This window comes from Callorhinchus milii, unplaced genomic scaffold (assembly GCF_018977255.1).
Source record: "Callorhinchus milii isolate IMCB2004 unplaced genomic scaffold, IMCB_Cmil_1.0 Scaffold7, whole genome shotgun sequence".
Taxonomy (NCBI): Eukaryota; Metazoa; Chordata; class Chondrichthyes; order Chimaeriformes; family Callorhinchidae; genus Callorhinchus; species Callorhinchus milii.
Window position 1 is genome coordinate 16,504,566 of NW_024704748.1, and position 19,190 is coordinate 16,523,755.

The following is a 19,190-nucleotide window of genomic DNA, read 5'->3' on the forward strand; positions in this document are numbered from 1 at the left end:
TGTCACCAACCCCCGACCCCCCCGCGCCAACAGGAGACGGCGGACGATGGAGGCGCTGGAGCTGCGGGTTACAAGCGGATCGAGGCGGAGGGGAGCAGAGAAGCTGCGGCGGGGAGTGCGCGGGGCTTTGCCGTCCCACCCACCCGGACTGGGTGGAGAGGAGCTCCGAGATGGGCGCCGGGGAGTCCGGGTGGAGGTCCTCCCGCCCTGACCCGGGTGCCCTGAGCGGCGACGCGCCGCCGCGTCCCCGGTTCCCCGCCCGCGATCAGTGCGCTCCGGGTGGGATCCAGAAGCGCCGGCGTTTGGCGGCCAACGCCCGGGAGAGGAGGCGGATGCGCGGCTTGAACGCCGGGTTCGATCTGCTGCGGAGCGTCGTCCCGGAGATCAACAGCCAGAAAAAACTGTCCAAGTACGAGACGCTGCAGATGGCGCAAATCTACATCGGGGCTCTGAGCGAACTGCTGCAGAGAGGAGACTCCGAGCACCAGAGCAGCGCAGCCCACCCGAGGCCGCTCACTGCGCCCATCAACTCCACCATCGCCCAAAGCGTCGGAGGAGGAGGAGGAGGAGGAGGTGGTCCGCAGAGGGCGAGAAAGAAACACGACGTTTTCTTAGATTTGGAGGGTTTGGGACACTATTGCACGAGCGAAGGGGAGGTCTCGGCGGTCTCCGACTGCAGCGATTGGGACGAGAGGTCCGATGGACTGTCTGTCAATTGATGTTTGAGCAACAGCGATGGACGATCTGAACTTTTTCCTCTTTTTTTTNATTATTATTATTATTATTTTATTAAGAAAACAAAACAAAACGAAGAGAAAAAAAAGTCGCTCATCGCTGGCGTTGACTTTCAAGTAACTCGTACCCATTTTTTCCACTTTCAATGTCAGGCGCTGGGTTTCCATTCACAACTTTTAACACTACTTTTTTTTCCACAACACACACACAAAAAAAAACCACACACACACACGGTCTAGAAGTTTGCAAAATAAAATGAGCATTTATAATAATCCTTGCATTTCACCTCTACCCTTGGAGAACAGCAGTGAAAACGTATTGCCGTCGTTTATCCGCAGGTTGTAGATGTGCCAAAGTTAATTTGGAACGAGAGTGGAATTAGAGGCTCATTTAAGTGAAGGCGCTTTATTGCCAGAGCTGCATCGGAATAATTTGATGCGGTGTCTCATCACAATCCACAGCGCTTCGCAGGACTTTTTTTTGTTGTAAAAATTGTGGTTACTAATTTGTACGTTGCAATGTTCCCCAAAGCAATCCATGAACTGGATTACCGATTTGATCTGGACGATTCTTGGCCAGGATACTGGGAGAAACTCAATTCTCTTTGTGTAGCGCCGTGGAATTATTACCATCCACCCACTCAGTCGACCGGGTCCCCCTTTTAACATGTCATCTGTAGGACAGCACCTCCCGCAAAGTCGTGCTCACCCAACACTGCACTGGAATGGCAGCCTGGAATAGGAGCCCAAGCTCCCAAGGTGATCTGCTCTTTCAGTTAACGAGTCTGAAACAGTATGTAGTTGTTCAGGCTTTGCTGTACTCGAGGCTGCATTAATGTGTAAGGCACCATTATTATAATTATTTGATGCACACGAAATACTTGAACGCTGCTCATGTACCATTCAAAATTTGTTTTGTGATTTATAATTTGCATAAATACCATGAAACATCTAGGTGCCAAGAACAGTCAATAAATATTTACTTTGCTTTCTCAGTGATCTAGACTGTGAATAAGTCCTGCGAATTAACCAAGCTGTTGGTCTATCATTAACACTGCCTTAGAGTATTGCCAACCTGCCAGGCTCAGGAATTGGACAACCAAAATCCCCTCAAGACTTGAAATTTCTAGATCTCACAGTTACATAAAGACTGTTCAAAGTATAACTACATTTATGGGATTTTTTCCCCACAATTTTTGTTACTCTTAATTCTCTCCCTTCCTCTCCTGAAGGAATTTGACTATTTCTTATCCAAATGATTATTATTAATTAGATATGCAACACAACCAATCCCACATCCAATGTTAACACATCTGCACCATGCAGCAATAATGTACTAAAACAAGTATTAGACCAAAGTATTATTATTATAATACTGTGCTTCAGCTTGGGCAATATAATCAAAACTGATGCTCCCTAAAGAACACAGCATGTGGAAGGTACAATTATATTGCCATCATTTCCGCATAATAAATGAGGATCGCAAACTATGTTGGGATCAATTTCAATGTGGTCTTCAATGTTATGTCAACAACAAAAGTAAGAAGGTAAAAGGTCAAGAAGTAAGACTGACTTACTTAAAATAAATTAATTTAAAGGAATGTCAGGGGAGGAGCTATTTTCTGTTCAAAGTATTCTAGATAGAAAGGAAAAACAAGACAAAGATTGTCTTATAATCATGTTGATGGCTCCTTGCAAAAAGGGGATTCCAGTAACTCATCTTGTTGCAGGAAGGTGCAGGTCTTCAAGTAGGACCATTTACTTTAAGGTTTCTAAATCAAAACTGGTTACAACTGTCAATATCCCAATTACTTTACAACAACTTGCATTTATATAGGGTCCTGCATGAGGGATAGCATCTCAGAGCTCTTGACAACAAGCCAGGGGGAGAGGGAGATTGTAAGCAAGATGAAAAAGGAAAGTCTTTAGAAGCGATTGGAGGCGGGAGGGAGATGGCAAGGCGAAGGATTGAGACTTTTGGGGCGTTGTGGCTGAAGGCACAGCCACCGATGTGGGAGTGGAGAGGACAAAGGGAAAAACAGGAATCCAGAGCCAGCCGAGCAGAAGCAAAGGGTGGTGGAGTGGAGGGTAAGCAGGTTAGATAGGTAGAGAGGTGTGAGGGCATGAAGGGAATTTAAAAACAAGCGAGAGGATCTTGAAATCGACCCATTCAGTAATTGGGCAAGGACTGCTGTGAGTGATATGGAGTTTTGTGCAGGTGAGTATCTGGTTGGCAGAGTTTTGAATTAATTGTATTTTGTGCATGGTGGAGCTTGGGAAACCAACGCAGAGGGTATTGGAATAGTCCAGTCGGGAAGTGACGAAGGCATGGACGAGGGTTTCGGTTGGGTTATATTGGAATGCAAGGGCATTTATTTTTGTTCAGAGACTGCATCAGGATACAGGCTACAAGTGTACTGCAAAGAAAGAGAAAAAATTATTTGGAGGAAACAGCCCTTCGGGGAAAATGAAATTATTGATATGATTTATGGAAGAGGAAACTCTTGTCACCAAATTAATTGAAAAAAAGACAACTGCACTAAGAGTCTCCTCAGTAAATCTACAGTTTTAAGTATGTGGTGAAAATACTGACTACATTTTGAGCAGATGGAGCACAATCAGTTTTCTGCATGTTAAAAAAANGTCTTGTGTCTTCCTAAAGGAAGATTTATCGAAGTGCCTGAACTTTGTTCATGAAAGCAGCTGTATAAATTGATGAAGGAATAATTGAAGCAACTATGTATGTCAGGCACCGTGAGATTACATTTAAATGATGAACCTGATCATATAAATGTGCAAATAAGATGCATTATGCCAAATTAATAATTAAATACATCATCAAACTAGAACCCACTTGCATTCTAACTGTAGCCCGATGTCACCTTCCCATCTCTCTGATCTCCCCCCCCCACACACACACACACATTCTGCTTGGGTAATTGGGATTACCTGAGCATCCCTGGACCCCCTCTTGCCACCAACATTCAAATTCCCAAACCACTGGAACTTCCTCCCTCTGGAACTCTCTTCTCTATCCATCTAGAACCCATCTTAAAACCTACCTTTTCAATCTCACTTATCAGCACCTCCCACCTTTCCCCTCAACCACTTGGCATCTGATGCTCCAAGGCATTATCCTACCTAAAGGGTGCTGAATAAAATAAGTTGTTGACTACCTAAAGGGTGCCAAATAAAGTAAGTTGTTGACTAACTCTTAAATTGTGCAAAATTCGTATACATCACTAAAAACAAATAAGTGGACCAACATTTATGCCAAGTCAGGGGAAAAATATAGTTATGCATCATGATTAGTTATGCTGCTAGTTGTGGAGCAAGTCAGTATTGCATACATCTATTGTTATATGGGTATTAAGGGATTGTTTATGTTGACATGGTTTCTAGATTCCCATGTGGAGGAACCTCGGAGATAATGTTCTGCATGTCTTCTTTTACATAGCAGAATGAACATAAATTTTACACAGCCTCTACTGGAGCGTTGCTACCAATACCAGCACTGACTTTGTAGTGCAATAATATAAATGAGATGGTGCTGATGCTTTGTGGAGGCATTGACACCCAGCTGAAGAGCTGTCCTTTCTCTCCATTTCCAGAGGTTGAAACAATCAAAACTTAACAAATAGGTTAGTGATTGCTTTGTGTCAAACCCAATTGAAATGGGTCAGGATCTATTGAAATGTCTTATGTGACCAAATCAAAAGACTTGAGGAATATGAATGGGAAGTTAGCAATAGATATTGGCACAAACATGATTCCACAATGCACATCTTTACTCCCAATGATGCACTGCATTATTGTAGACAATTGGATTTGGGATTTCCTCATGAATTCTACAGAGCTGCAGTTAAAGATTTATGTAGGATTTCTATTGTTCCACAGAATCTAGATAAGCCGTAAGATTGTTCTAGATTCTAGAAGACATGCAGGCTCTTAAACACTGCTCTAAAGTAGATTGTGGAGTCCTGTAGCTCAGTGGTTAGAGCACTTGCTTTGCAAGTGAGAGACCTGAGTTTAATTCCAGGCAGGGCGAAACCTTGGGCAAGTTTCCTTACTCCACACGCCTAATAATAATCCCTCCAAAACCAAAAACAATAATAAATTGGTCATTTTTAATCTACGATTGTTTGTGGGACATTGCTGTACGCAATTGGCTGCCGTGTTCGCCCACAAATATAGTCAATTCACTTTAGTGTGTTCTGTGAAGCACTTTGGGACGTCCTCCCGACGTGAAAAGCGCTATATCAAATGCAAGGATTATTATTATTATTCTATATTTATCTGTCTCATACTGTAACAGGAGGTTGAATTGCATTCTAATATATACATAATTTACTAATTTTGTGGAATAAAAATGATAGTTACATTCTAATTGCGTATTTTATTTTGTTTTTATGAGTATGAAACTTTATCATATTTATGGAGATGGGAGTTTGCGTTTGAAAAATGTTAATTCCTTCAATTTATTCATCACTTGCCATGAATCAACACTCTGGCCTCGCAGTCAGAGGCTGTGTTTAAGCCCCACATCAGGATCTTGTGCTCATAGCCTTGCCTACCGTCAAGTGCAACACTGGGAAGTGCTGTCCTTCAGATGAAATGTTAATTTGAAGTCCTGACCGCCCGTTCAGATGGACGTTAAAGATCCCATGGCACTAGGTGAGAAAAAGAAGGCGGTTTCTCACTGGTATCCTGGACAGCAATCCCCAGATAAAATCGGTTATTCACCTCATGGCTGTTAATGGGACATTGCTGCCACAATCACTTACAAATCCTGTAAGTAAACACTTTGAGATATTTTGGCAACGTGATAAAGGAAGCATCAAATTCAAGGATAATATTTTACCTGAAAAGATTATACAAGATTAAACCTTGCATAAACACAAAACAATTTACAGCACTGACTGTACTGAAAGTAGCAATTTTTATTTGAGTTAAAATTATTTACAAGTAACCAAAGACATACTTCATGAAACTGGTACAAACTCGATTTCCTGCCATTTGGCTTTAAATTTGAAAGATCACAACTGAGAAATACTGTATAAAATAAAAATAGGATCGGATTCTGAAAATTATTTCTACCATTCTAATTTCCAATTGCCAATATTTACACAACTATTTACAAGAAAAAGTCATTTTTATGTACTTTCTTTAAACTGATTCTGATTAGGCCTCATGTACCCTTTGAGTCATGCGATCTATTACTAGTACAGCTGAATGGAATGAAAAATGCAAATTTATGACCTTTTTTTCCTCAAGCAAAATATCCCAATTAAACCATGGTTACATGAGTAAATAAGAAAATAATGTAGGCATTAGCGGAATTTAGAGGACGTGTGTAGAATCTGTGAAACTGCAACAGAAGAAGTATCCGCTTTGAAGATGAGAGGCTGTGCAACAGGAACTCTTCACACAAATGACAACCAAATTGGCATTTCATTGGCCTGAAAAAGTAAATACACCAGCAGATGGCCAAATCCTGATAAATGCATCTTTAGAGAGAAAAATTCGGAATCGAGTATTTGTTGCCTACATGTGAAAAAATATTTTGGAAGTCTACACTATCACAGAAAAAATTGCATAATATCCTCTATCTCTCATGCAGACTTCCTTTAGGTAGGACTGAAGCACATAGTATTCTGGAATTGTACTTTGTCAAGTCATCTTCTGAATAAGAATATACTCTATTGGATCTCACTTGTCATGTCACACATTCTCCCCTCCATCCCACCAGAGTTGTAAGGCTTTGTACTTCTAGTTTTACGTTTGAGCAGTCTCGCTATGAAGAGATTTTTTAAAAAACTATACAATACCCAACTGCTGGAGAGATGACATTTCGGCTGAATAAAACTGAATGTCAATGTGACAATCCTGTAGGTCAGTCCACAGTGGGAGTGCAATATTGAATTACTAAAGCATAGGATTCTAATCACCTTAAACCCAGAAGAAATTGCATGCTTGGATCAGCGTTCAGAGCTGATAGACAATATTATCTAAACACATTAACAATGTTGTCCAAAAGGGATTGATTCAGAAAGGATTGATTAGGACAGGATTAGATTGCAACTGTGTGAGGATATTAAAATCAATGCAGAGCTTTCTATATGCTTAAGAAAAATAAGACAGCACACCCGACTCTTAAGTCCCAACTATCTTATGTATATTAGAAATGTTGTATAATGGGAATGGAAGTAATTTGGAATACTATAATTTTACACTTTTCCAGGATGCATTTATCTGGAGACAATTGTACATCTCCAAGAATTGTAGCCCACTGGAGCATGAGCTCTACAGCGCAATACATTTTCCATGAACCACTGCGCATTTATGTGCATTAAAGTTTTAGTGCACAGAACTGCTGATAATTTTTAATAAATACAACTGATGCCAGTTAATGGAGGTATTAATTTAGAACTTATTCAGAGACTTGTGGAGATATTTTCTCAGTTACCAATTGACTGCAAATGTATTTTAACCGACACAATTTTTTTCATCAACGGGAATGTTGATGTCCTATTTAGATTTCCCAATTAACTGGTTTCATCTGCATTTTCAATTCAGTTCTTCTGAAAGTTAAATAGGTGGCTAAGCAAGACCAATGGATTTTATACTGATGCCTGATGTGCCTGATCAATTTACGGTGTAGTAGTTGTAGCAGGATGCTAAAAAAAATCTTAAATGGTTCTTTCTACTATTGAGCAATGCCCTAGGTACAATTTACAGTGTATAAAAATTCTGCTAATTTTCAAGGACTATACTTTACTATACTATATAATTTTCAAGCTCCTATACTGATTGTAATAGTTTGGTAGCCAAAACTGTTAATGTATTTTTTTCTTGCCATGAAAACTTGATAATGCTAAGTATGGACTACAGATTGGAATTATGAGGGCAAATGGGTGATTTGAATTTTACAATTTTATTGTAAACTTAATATTCATTGCATTGGATGTACATTTTTATTCAGCAGTTTTTCTCAACTGGTCTGAAATTTATTTTGACTGAAATGTGTCTGTTCAGATATTCCAACAAGGCAGAACTGGTAACACAGATCACCAGGTGTCTTCTCCATCTGTTCCTTATCATTTCTATGGAAAGTATGGGAATCTGCTTTCTTTTTCCAATTTTGGGTGACCACATCACATTATTAGACTCCCAACATCTTTCCATTCCGTACTGAAAATCTTCCATTTCAACTGGATTTTCACCAATTTTTATTTAGCAGTTCATCAGTAGAAGTGCAAGGCTGTCCATTCAGAATATTTCAGTTAATCCTTCCCATTTGGAATGATTTAAAAACCCACTGAACACCTTTTAACTTTGGTTCATTTCAAAATATTTAAAAATATATTTGTAGCTTACATAAATAATCCAAAAGCCCATCTGTTAAGGCATTTACGTCCATAAATTCCCATCCCCTCCAGTATAGCCATAACAAAGCACCCCTCCCCATTTTATTTATAAATGTATGTCAATAGTGAAAGACCAACATTCCACAATACATTATTTTCATATGGTCAAGGATAGTTTAATACTTGAAACCCCTTTTAAAAACTAAACTGTCTATAAGCTGTTGAGTTACTTTGCTTCCATCTTTTTGAATCTCAGACAAGATTGATGGATATGACAATTACTGTATTATATATCCTACTAGTCTCAAAATGGAATCAAAAGAACAAAGCAATGTACAGGGAGGGCCACAGTGAAGTCCATTGAAATAAAACTCAGTTATGCAAAGCAAAATGTCACTTGTGAATAAACTGTACGAAATGCAATTACCAGAACTTTTAACTTTTCAACAATTAAGTAAACTGCAGAAATACAATTTCTCTTCAAGCTTTCTTGATTAAATTGATCAGAATCAACTGGGAAGGAAAAAAAAGCTGGAAGGTAAAAGTACAAAACAAAAAATATGAAAGCTTAACCAAAATGAAACCATTTCTAAATCATTCAACTTTTTTTTTCAATTCTTACAGCAGCAAAGAAAATAGTCATCAAATTAAAACATTTTTCTCCTGAGTGCATAGTGTGGAATCCTGTAATCAGCACCTAGATCCAGACCATTGTATTTTGGTTCTTTGAGAGAAACTACTTAATTCCAGAATCACCACCAAAAATAAAACCTTTTCTGAAACATTAATGCAATAGCTTAAACACTTGGGACTGGTAAATCTCTGAAACCATTTACCGACACACTATACACTCCAGAAATTAAAATTTGCAAGATAAGGTCTGTTATTAACACACCAAAAACTGACTTTACTTAAATTAATCCAGGATAATACCGTAAATTATTCTCTGGAAGGGCAGGTTTACAACCCGAATATAGGACTGCAGATTAAAATTGGGACAATATTGCATATAGAGATCTTACATTTGCTTTTCCCATTCCCCTTTCCCACACTCTTCATGTTACTTTTATTTTATTTTGAGCTTGATGAGCTGCCTAAAAACCTAAGACTCTGCCACTCCACCTATTAGCTGACGGTACAACAAAATGTGGGCCATGAAAATTCTACCAAGACAGTCATCAATGTTGCTACGTCAGTGGTTACAAGATAAACAACTGAATGGTTATCAATATGCCACTGGGTGATAGGATCCTGCAGAAACCTTGACTATACTGCAGAAACAATGTTGCAGGGAAAGGACCAGTCTCACCAGATTGACCCATGCACCAGAAATGAAGCATTTACTACCTGTACACAATTCAAAATGACAAGGCACCTTGCTTGCAGTTCAAGATAATACTTGCAGCCTTCTGGTTTGCAAGCTCTTTGCTGATTGAACTACTGAGCTGTTACGCCATCCACTTGAGATGAGAACAATGGAAAGTGAAAGACAAAACTTATGGGTGTTACCATAAGCCTTACACTTCTGACAATTGATTAATCACACTCATCATACTTGCCAGGTTGCTGAAACTGGAGCATAGCACAAATGTACATTTAGACTAAAGGCCAAGGATAGTGATATTAGGATGAACTGGTGAATTTTCCTCCAAAATATCAGTTCATCCATTTAGCAGAACACAAGGAAACAAAGGTGCCTGAATTAAGACACCTAAACTTCACCAGCTTTAAAGGATTTAACCATGTATAAATTCTACCTTGATGGTGGAACTGGGTTTCAACTTTTATATTAACTATTGGCCACCTGCATTGATATAAATTTGGTTCCCTGCTCTATTTATTGCTTGTGTAAACGAACAGTGGAAACATTTCATGTCCAATGTACAAAGTTATTCTTTAGCTACTATTCATCCACACGAACAAATATATTTTGTTTGCATTACTGGGATATAAGTGAGGGGAGATGCATTTCCTATCCTGTACAGAGCATGGGCAGGTTTTACCCATATACCAAGGACACTTATCTGTTCGGAAGGATAGACTAAATTATTATTCCCTCTTCTGGAGATGAGGAAACATTCAGGAATTCTAATGGATAGCCAACTCGAAGGTATGAAATAACTTGTTTCGTTATAGATAAAAACAATGCAAAATTGGCTACTATGAAAATATTTTTGCAGTAAAAGGTTTCTGCACATCAAGTGATCTTGCTTTTCATTCATCTGTGGTGATAGGAAAGACCTTTCCCAATTTCAAAGAGAACTATTGTTATGGTCTCTATAGACACTCAGCAAAACATTCTCAGCTGACAAAATGAAAAGACTGTGATGACTGAATTGAGCAGGCTAATTCCATTTCCAAGATGCACTGGGATGTAGGAAATCCTTGGATTGTAGCAGGATATGCTTTGTTACTCGTTGTCAGGGCCAATCGTCTTAAACGCAAAGTTATTATAGCAAATAAAGAAATGTAAAACACCAATTACCAGAACTAGTAGTTTCCATATAGCCTGCATTTCCGAATAAAAATGAAATGCATTATCATAAACATTAAAAGTACTTGTAATAGTTATGAAAAATTTTAACAAAAGACTTGAGATAGGTACACGATTTAAAAATTCCTGAACAAGTCGTGTGAATCGTAGACATTCATGATGTGGACAATTTTTTGATTAAAATGAATTGTAATTCACTTTAATGTACTTCTGTAAAAATAGCAGGTTTGACTGGGATATCAAGACATATAATGGGAATACTGTACGTGCACTATACAGCTTTTTATAACCAATTTTAAATAATGTGCAAGCTCATGTTATCAAAACCTTACCAACTGACGGTTTAGTACTGCCATGAACCAGCAGGTAAACTCTTGTAAATTTGAGGCATTGTGTAGAAAGGCTTTTCATTTGGAGAATTACCTAAATCATTTTGTAGGCAACCAATTTTTTCTTTGGTTGAGATTGTCTACACACAACTTGCACAGAATCTGTGTTCAACACATAAGGTGCAACACATTAGGACTTGACTTTTGTTAATGCACCTAACTGAGATTTGGATAATTTGTACAATGCAACTTGGTTGAGTTAACCTCGGATCAGGAAAATATATTTTCATTTACACTATCTTTCATTTACCCTAGATCAGAAAATGAAGCCTATTGAGGAAGAAAAGGGTGGCAGACAAATACTCTTCCCTCAAAAAATTGTTTCAGTTGCAATAAACTGTTCATTTGCTTTCTGATTTACAGATTTCAATCCACATTCCAAGCTAGATTTTAAAAGCACCTATGACTCAATAAAACGGTACTGAATTATATTTCAGTTGGTATTATTCAATTGTTAAGAATTAATCAAGGCTATTCAGTCATCTTGGAATTTATACAAATAAAAACATATTGTCTATTTGTTTGGCAGCGATTCATTGGTGGAATTCAGGCAGGAATGAATACATGTGAAGACCAGTCATTACTAAATGCATTTTTTGCATTTTAAAGAAAATATCAATTTTATGGCAAGGGTGGGATGTAAATATAACTTAAAACTAAACTCCAAGAGAATGCAAACAAGCTTTACATGGCTCCTTCCTGGGAAGAGACTTTGATGTGCCCCCAAACTGAAGTAGCCTGTAAAATACCCAAATGTATGGTGCATCTGTCGTTAGTTGCTTGTGAGGTGGGCAAAAAANGCATCTTTCCCATACCCAGGTATCAATCCTAGAACCCCTTCATTCAAAATTTAAGTACAATTCAGCTTGGGACTGGTATATTGCAACTAAGAAAGGTGACATGCCAAGTCTCCACCACATTATTTTGGAGCAAAAATGAAAGGGAATTATTCAGGCTTTTTACAAGTTCCTTTACAATGAAAGTACTTTGCCATCAAGTGAGATCATAGTTTAAGGAAAGCTAAGACTGTCATTTGCCAAGATCTTGATCAGCTTGTGACATCAGAAAAAGGGCTCTAGCCTACAGTAGCTTTGGTGAATTAAAAAAAGCAATCGCGGATTACTTTTGCACAACTCCAAACAGCCAATGGACAGCATTGGGAAGAGGCCTGGAAATGAAGCTAGACATTGCAAGTTGATGAAAGAGGACAGAAATATGTTCGTGAAATTAATCTAGTCTCAATAGTTCTTATTGTCTTTAACTGAATTAACTTTGTAGCTAGTAGTGAAGTACATAACAAAATCCCTCAATAAAGCCACCCAAAGCAGAGGTTAAGACTTGTAGAATACAAACCAGGCTTGTTTGACATGGCAACCAATCAGACTACATACAGGACATGCATGCAGGGGAGTGGTAAACAAAGAGTTCAGAGGTTTACTAATGTATCAAAATCACATGGCTGGATTATTGTGTGAACCTTCTGTCACTTTTTTAAAATATATTTTCTGTTCAAGGTGAGGGGTGGCAACAGAACAGAAGATTTCTCTATCTTTGCCAATTAGTTACCACAGAGGAATCCCAGGTAAGATATAACACCATTAGATGCAGAATAAATTCCCTCTACTGTACAACAATGGTTTCATTTAATTCCAGCCAGAGATGCACCATTGGATATTTATTCTTCCCACAAAAATGGCATTACTGAACATGTTATTTCAAATTTAGTACTAGATTGTGGGCAGTATGGAATTGTGGATCAAAGCTGACTTGAAATTTCATCAAGGCTGGCCAAAGTAATTTCACATAGGACCCTAATAGAGAGAAGCAAGCTGACAAGCATGTAAGATATCTATTTATCCCACCAATTCACCTACCCCACCATTTCTCCCAATCTATTAAAATAAATTATAAACTTACTGTTGGGAGAGCTTCAGGGTGACTGAGTGATTTGGATTAGTTGTTGTCTTGGATACAATTATTTTATCATTGTTGGAAAAAAAGCGTGTGAGACGCTGCATCAATAATTTTCTGCATAACGGATTTAAAAAAACATTAAATTCTCCAATAAAATCTCTATTCTCCTACTTTGCCTTTTTCAAAAAGGCAAAAGATTTTTTTTACATGGGTGACTGAAAACTGATGAAACACCAGGATAAATCACTCACAATCTCACTCCTTTTCTAATAACTTGAAATCATTCATTTACTCACAAACTATACTTATCCTATGGTTAAAATTATTTTCACTGTTCTTCACTCAATGATCCACAGCAGGTTATTTTTAATAAAAGGTGCTTAATGTGCAACATTTTTAATAATGGCTCTAACAGTCACGAAGAATGTTTGGGTTTACTATTAAAAATGCAATCAGAACTGAAACCACACAGATGATCAGGACAAAGGTGCTGAAACAAAATATTTACTGTAGTAAATTTATGAAGTATCTAATTACGAACGTCAGAAAATACAGAACAATGGTTGGAATGAGGCCTAATGAAAGCAAGTAATCCACAAGCATGTTTACCAGGAGCTAGTTCAGAATTCCAACCTGAAAAACCTGGTCAGTGGATTCCTTCAGTAGTCAACAGGTAAACTTGTGCAGTTCCCAATGTAGTTTCAATGAAAATGGAAGATGGCATTACACTTACTGTAGTATGGAGTTAAAATAGGCAAGCAATTTCAGTGCAAAGTACCCAAGTAAGTTTAAAATGTAATCTGCTCTTTCCTGTGGAAAGCCCCTTGATGACAAAAATATCCATCTTGGTTGCAGTCTTATTTCCTTTTTTATCAAGCTGTCTACTTACTTACTCCTTCAAAAGTCCAAACTACAATAGAAACAGTAGAGGACTGAAATTAAGATTTGCATCTTCATTGCTCATGCAGCTAACCTGCCAATTCTCAACTGGAAAGACCACTTAGAAACTTATCATGTTTCTCAGCGATAGACTGCCGTGCAAAAAGTCCATCAAAAGCGATTGACAGAGCAGAGATAAATGCCAGTTCCAGCTGTCCCAAATGAAGAATGACAATAGTGGGAGCGATTCACCTGTTAAAAAAAAACTGTGCTTGTTTGGGACTGCAGAAATTAAGTACCAACATCGTTCATTTGTGCGAAACCTTGAAAACCAGCTCTGTCCTTTGTGGGACTTATGTGACAATGTTGTTTTCGCTGACTGCTACAGAATAAATTCTACTGAAGCACTGTCCACTATGTCAGAACTTTTAAGACATTTTAAATTACATTTATGGCTATTTATCGGTCCCTATTCATTAAACTGAAAGATGCAATTTTTTAAATGCAGATTAATCATGACGAGTCCTCTAACATACAAGCCTCCTACTGGTTAGATCAAACAGTTTGCAACTAAAATGCAGATGCACCTCAACTCATTAAGATTCTTGAATTTGCAATTTACTTCCTTCACAAAGAAACAAAGTCAAAATAAGAGGCATAATGAATTCAGTTTTGGAGGATTAAAGTACATACTATGGATATCTTTGTTGTCTGTAAAATCGTTGTTCACCCTGATATAGTTAATCTAGCCAGTGCAAAACCTTCCTTTTTGTTTCGAAGTAGACAACTTAATTCAATTATGATGTAGATCGCTTTTTTAGGTATCAAGATTTCATCTATTTGCAGGTGATGATGCAACAGTCCCAAATCTATTCATTGTGAGGCATAGCTCATTCATTCAGGTTAATACAAGGTAAATAGACTAGGAGAATTAAAACAAAACAATTCAAAGTTTTTGTAATAATTATTCCCATTATGTAACTTGTATATATGGAACACTGGCTTGAAACCCATATCCCAGTTAGTCTGTATTAAAATGAATGATTATCAGCTATGAAATTAACTGCTATCTGAAGGAAATTAGACTGCGTGACTTGTTCAAAACCTGGTAAAATCGGTTGCGAAGGCACCACAACTGCTCATTTATGTGACCAATGATTATCGTACACAAAGTGTCTACATTAATTTGAGGTCATCATATCCAGAAAGAGTTTGGTGCAATGATCGCCTATTCCATACCCAGTTACAGCTATTTCAAAATATATGTTTGTTAAATATATTTTCCTTAATGATGATTACCATCAGTAAAAAAAATATTGCAGATATAGTCAGGCAGCATGTGAACATTTAATTCAATGCTGTGATCTTTGACCCATGTAGAATAAAACTCCAAATATAAACAGACTGATGCTGGGGCAATTCACAAATTTATCTTGCATGGGTATGGAATAATTAGGTCTATACACTTAGTTTATACTAATCTTAAAAACTAAAGCACACATTTATCCTCAGATATGGCTCGGCCCATTCTACCCAGCCAGATTCGCTCTCCTCATTTAGATAAAAGAATCCCAGTTGTAACTTCCTACTCAGATTGCACAGGAGCTATGGTCATCATCAGTAGCAAAGTCACTAATTGATAAAGCAGAGAGGGGAATTGCCCATGATGCATTCCTTTCAATATGGGGTGGGGTAAGTCTTGCTCAGGTACATTGGTGAAAATCGGTTACTCTCAGGTACAGAGCACGAAACACAGCCGGTTTGCAGCAGAAGCTCAGTATCCTCTAGCAATGATCTAAGTATTCAATCACTCGAGAGATGGATTTCTGTCCTGTCGTTCCCACAGCACACTGTAGAAGGGAAAAAAAGTAAAATCAGACACCCAAGGACCAATGTAAAAGATATGCATTTGTAAAATACTAACTTTTAAAGTTCTGTGCTATTCTGCAGTTCTTAAAATTATTTGAAGACACAAGTTGTGGTGAGAAGAATGTTTGAAGAAATAGTTTTTTTTAGGAGGGGTGCGAATCAAATGGATTTGGGGAGCATTCCACAGAGCAAGAGCCCTGTGGCTGAAGGCTAACAGAAATACACCACACAAGGAATGTTTTGTTTACATATGCAAAGGAATTTCCATTGGCATGACTGAGTTGGTACAGGATAAAAGTCAACTGTGAAAATAGATATTCACTTGGAAATTTAGTTACGCTTGAGACTTGATTTTTTTCTTTGGCAATATCAATCATGGCTAATTGAAGGTGCGAATCAACAGATGTAAACTTTCATTTTCCCCCAAAACTAACTAACCCTTAGGCTTAGTTGGCATGCTGCTTAGCAGGTGGGTTGAAAGCTGATGCAATCCACTCATTTAGTTGGGAACCACACATAATGTAACCTGGAATAGTATCATGGAAAGAACATTTTGCACAATCAACTTTGTGACTATTGTAGATAAAGTCAAGGAACATTTATTTAACCAATCAATAACATGAACCAGATTGTAAGAAATGAAATTAAAAGACAATTAATTTAGTAGAAAAGTTAAAACGCATTAAAAAAACCAAAATAAATTGACTACAAATTTTCCTGGCTTTCAGTGTGCAACAAGAATCATTTGGCCCAGCAACAATAGACCACCGAGAATTACAGCAGCAAGGGGTTGATTCAATTTAGTGGATAACCTTGATGTAAAATATCTCAACAAATAAAACTGCCTAATCTTCAAGATACATTTAGAATTGAAATAGAAAAGCTTTAGGCCAACATCAAAACAGGGTCCTGACTTCCAACAAACACTCCAAAGGGCATCTTACACTGATCAATTATTTTAAACGTTTCACTTACTGTAAGATTCATGAAACTCAAAAACTTCTTCAACATCTCAGTCATAATGGAAAAGTCTCCTTCAGGTAAATGTTCCCTCACAGTAGTGACATTCAACTAAATGAGAAAAGTTAAAATTATTAAAATTGCTAGTATCATGGATAAAAGTGGCAGTAATAATCCAACTCAAGAAAGGAGTGAAGCATTACAGAAAATATTTCCATTGATTTTCATGCCATGCTCCTCCATCCAGATTGATATAAACTGCAGATGACTTTACAAAGCAAAAGTAGTATGGAGTAAAACAGGTTTAGAAAAATTACTCTGCACTAAGAGTAAAAAACAGAAAACAAATTACATTTATACAGTGAATTTCACATTGGGAGGACATCTCAAATCTTGCACACAGCCAACTGGGAGCTTTAAAGCACAGTCGAAAAGATCGGACTTAATGCAGGTTTTGAAAGCAGGGAGGGAAGTGCAAGGAGAGGGATTCTGAAATTGAGTTCCAGAGTGTACAGGCAGAATGGCTGAAAGTTTGCCCATCAATGGTGGGAGAGATTGGATGGGGACCATGAAACATGCTGCTGCTTCTGCGTGGAGGCAGTGACTTGGGGAGTTGGATCGCAGAGGTAGAGTGGAGCAAGGAAATGGAGGGATTTGAAAGAGAACCAGAGGCTTGAATTCGATCAGCAGGGAGGTAAAATAATCTAGGAACATCATTCAAAACAGTTCAAATTCAAATCAAATGATAAAGCATTTAGTTACAACATGGGTTCGCTATACTGTGGACCCAGGGCTGGCTTCTGCGTGTAAAAAAAATATACAGCTGAGATAGGTAATCAGCACAGCACGCTACACACGTACAGCATGCAGGAAACAAAGGCAGTGGACACCAGATAACTTGAAAATCAGCCATGTTTTAATGCAGGAAACTGGCCTGCTGCTTTCTTTGCAGATGTGCAATAACATCACTGTCAGGCAATCTTGTCCTGTTACAAGGCTGGTTGGGATGTTAACTATGTAAAACTAGCGCATTAGAACAGGGCTCTACTGTATTTTCTTTGATTCAAACTCCAGTTCTGAGAAATAAGAGTTTACTTCTACAGTTTATTAATCACAGGGCAGACTCTCTAACAACCATACAGATACTCACTGGACTCTCTTGGCAGAGGCAGCCCAAAAGCAGTGCAGTGTATGAGGCCACGATGCAGTCCTCCATGTGCTTCCCAGCGTGCTGCAGGGCTGTTAAGAAGTTACAAATTAGGAGAAAAACTCTTTCCAAAATTAGACCTGATGTGAAAGTTAAAGAATGAAAAACACAAAAACAAAAAGGATTGTTTTCTCCTTGTCCTTAGAAACGTGAATAATCTCTAAAACGGAGAATTTCTGATGGTCACATTGCACAATTTTCAAATAGTAAGCTACAATCCATACATAGCTGTCTACACATAACAATTTCAGAATCCCTGATATATATTTTTTAAAATAGTGAATGGAGGGGGTCCTTGACATGGCCCATAAGGGTCTTGGGCTCTAAGTGAAATTCCCTTAGGCACCAGAAGACTAAGGTAGTTGTTAATGCAAACAAATTATTAACCTATGGAGATAAACGTTTACTTAGATCAGTTGACAGATTAACAACAACAACAAGATTCCATTTGTAGAGCGCCTTTCACGTCGGGAGGACGTCCCAAGACACTGTACAGTTGGGTCAGGACCCGAGCAGGGGGGAAATGGTCAGGGGGAGGGAAGGGAGGGAGCAAGGAGGGGGTGGAGAGGGGAGCTGAAGGCACGGTTAAAGAGACCGTGCTGAAGACATGACTTTACTCACTCAAAGTGCTCTTTCAATACCTTTATTTAGATCAATTTCTTCATCCTCCTCCTCCTTCTTTTCATTTTCACCCTCAGTCTTGGTGATGTTTTCTGACTGCACCCATTCCAGAGATCCAGCGGTCTCCTGCCATTGACCACTCTGGTCCTGAGGTGGCACTGGTGTGTCTTTAATAAAATCATCAGTCTCTGTCTCCGCTAACCGGGCTGCTCGTTCCCGCTGAAGGAACAGCTGAAGAAAACAAAACAGAATCCAATTTTTTACCCACAGCATTTGAAAACCATACATAAGTTACACAAGTGTGCTCAATACAGACATTTTATTAAGGTGAGATGGACTTATGCCAGAATGTTCATCTCCTTGTGTGAAGGAATATCTTGTTACCTCCAGATAAGTCACTTTTCCTCAGATGCTGAAATACTGACACATGCTGCCCCTGGAAGTACCTTTATTCTACCTGGGGAGACTGAAATTTGACAGAAGAATAGGAATGGTTTACTTGGCTTGGGAGATTTTACAGGAGGATTGGAAGTCTGTATGTTTTCCACTTATAATTACACATTCTCTAATTGTCTCAATTCAAAACTTTGTACCAGACCTTTCGTGCCTCTGATCATTGCACAATTGCAATTTCAGAATCCCTGAAGCATGTTGGGAGAGATAACAAGTTTTCATAATATAATAATAATCCCTGTGTTTCATATATCACCTTTTTGGACATTACTTCTAGTCTGCTTGTACCCAGAGCTCTAATAA

The 19,190-nt window shown here is 38.3% G+C and overlaps 1 protein-coding gene across 4 annotated transcripts in view; it reads right to left on the bottom strand.

Moving 5' to 3' along the window:
* Positions 1 to 14,189: 14,189 nt before the first annotated feature.
* The window catches only part of LOC103181153 (wings apart-like protein homolog), a 52,117-nt gene continuing 47,116 nt past the window's right edge, over positions 14,190 to 19,190 (bottom strand). For all 4 annotated transcript variants that reach the window (XM_042336611.1, XM_042336610.1, XM_042336609.1 and 1 more), the window contains 4 exons: positions 18,455 to 18,665; positions 17,757 to 17,845; positions 16,622 to 16,717; positions 14,190 to 15,627 (listed from right to left, as the gene is read on the bottom strand). In XM_042336611.1, the coding sequence (XP_042192545.1) occupies positions 15,562 to 15,627; positions 16,622 to 16,717; positions 17,757 to 17,845; positions 18,455 to 18,665 (462 nt within the window). In that variant the 3' untranslated portion in view covers positions 14,190 to 15,561. The remainder of the gene's footprint in view (positions 15,628 to 16,621; positions 16,718 to 17,756; positions 17,846 to 18,454; positions 18,666 to 19,190) is intronic.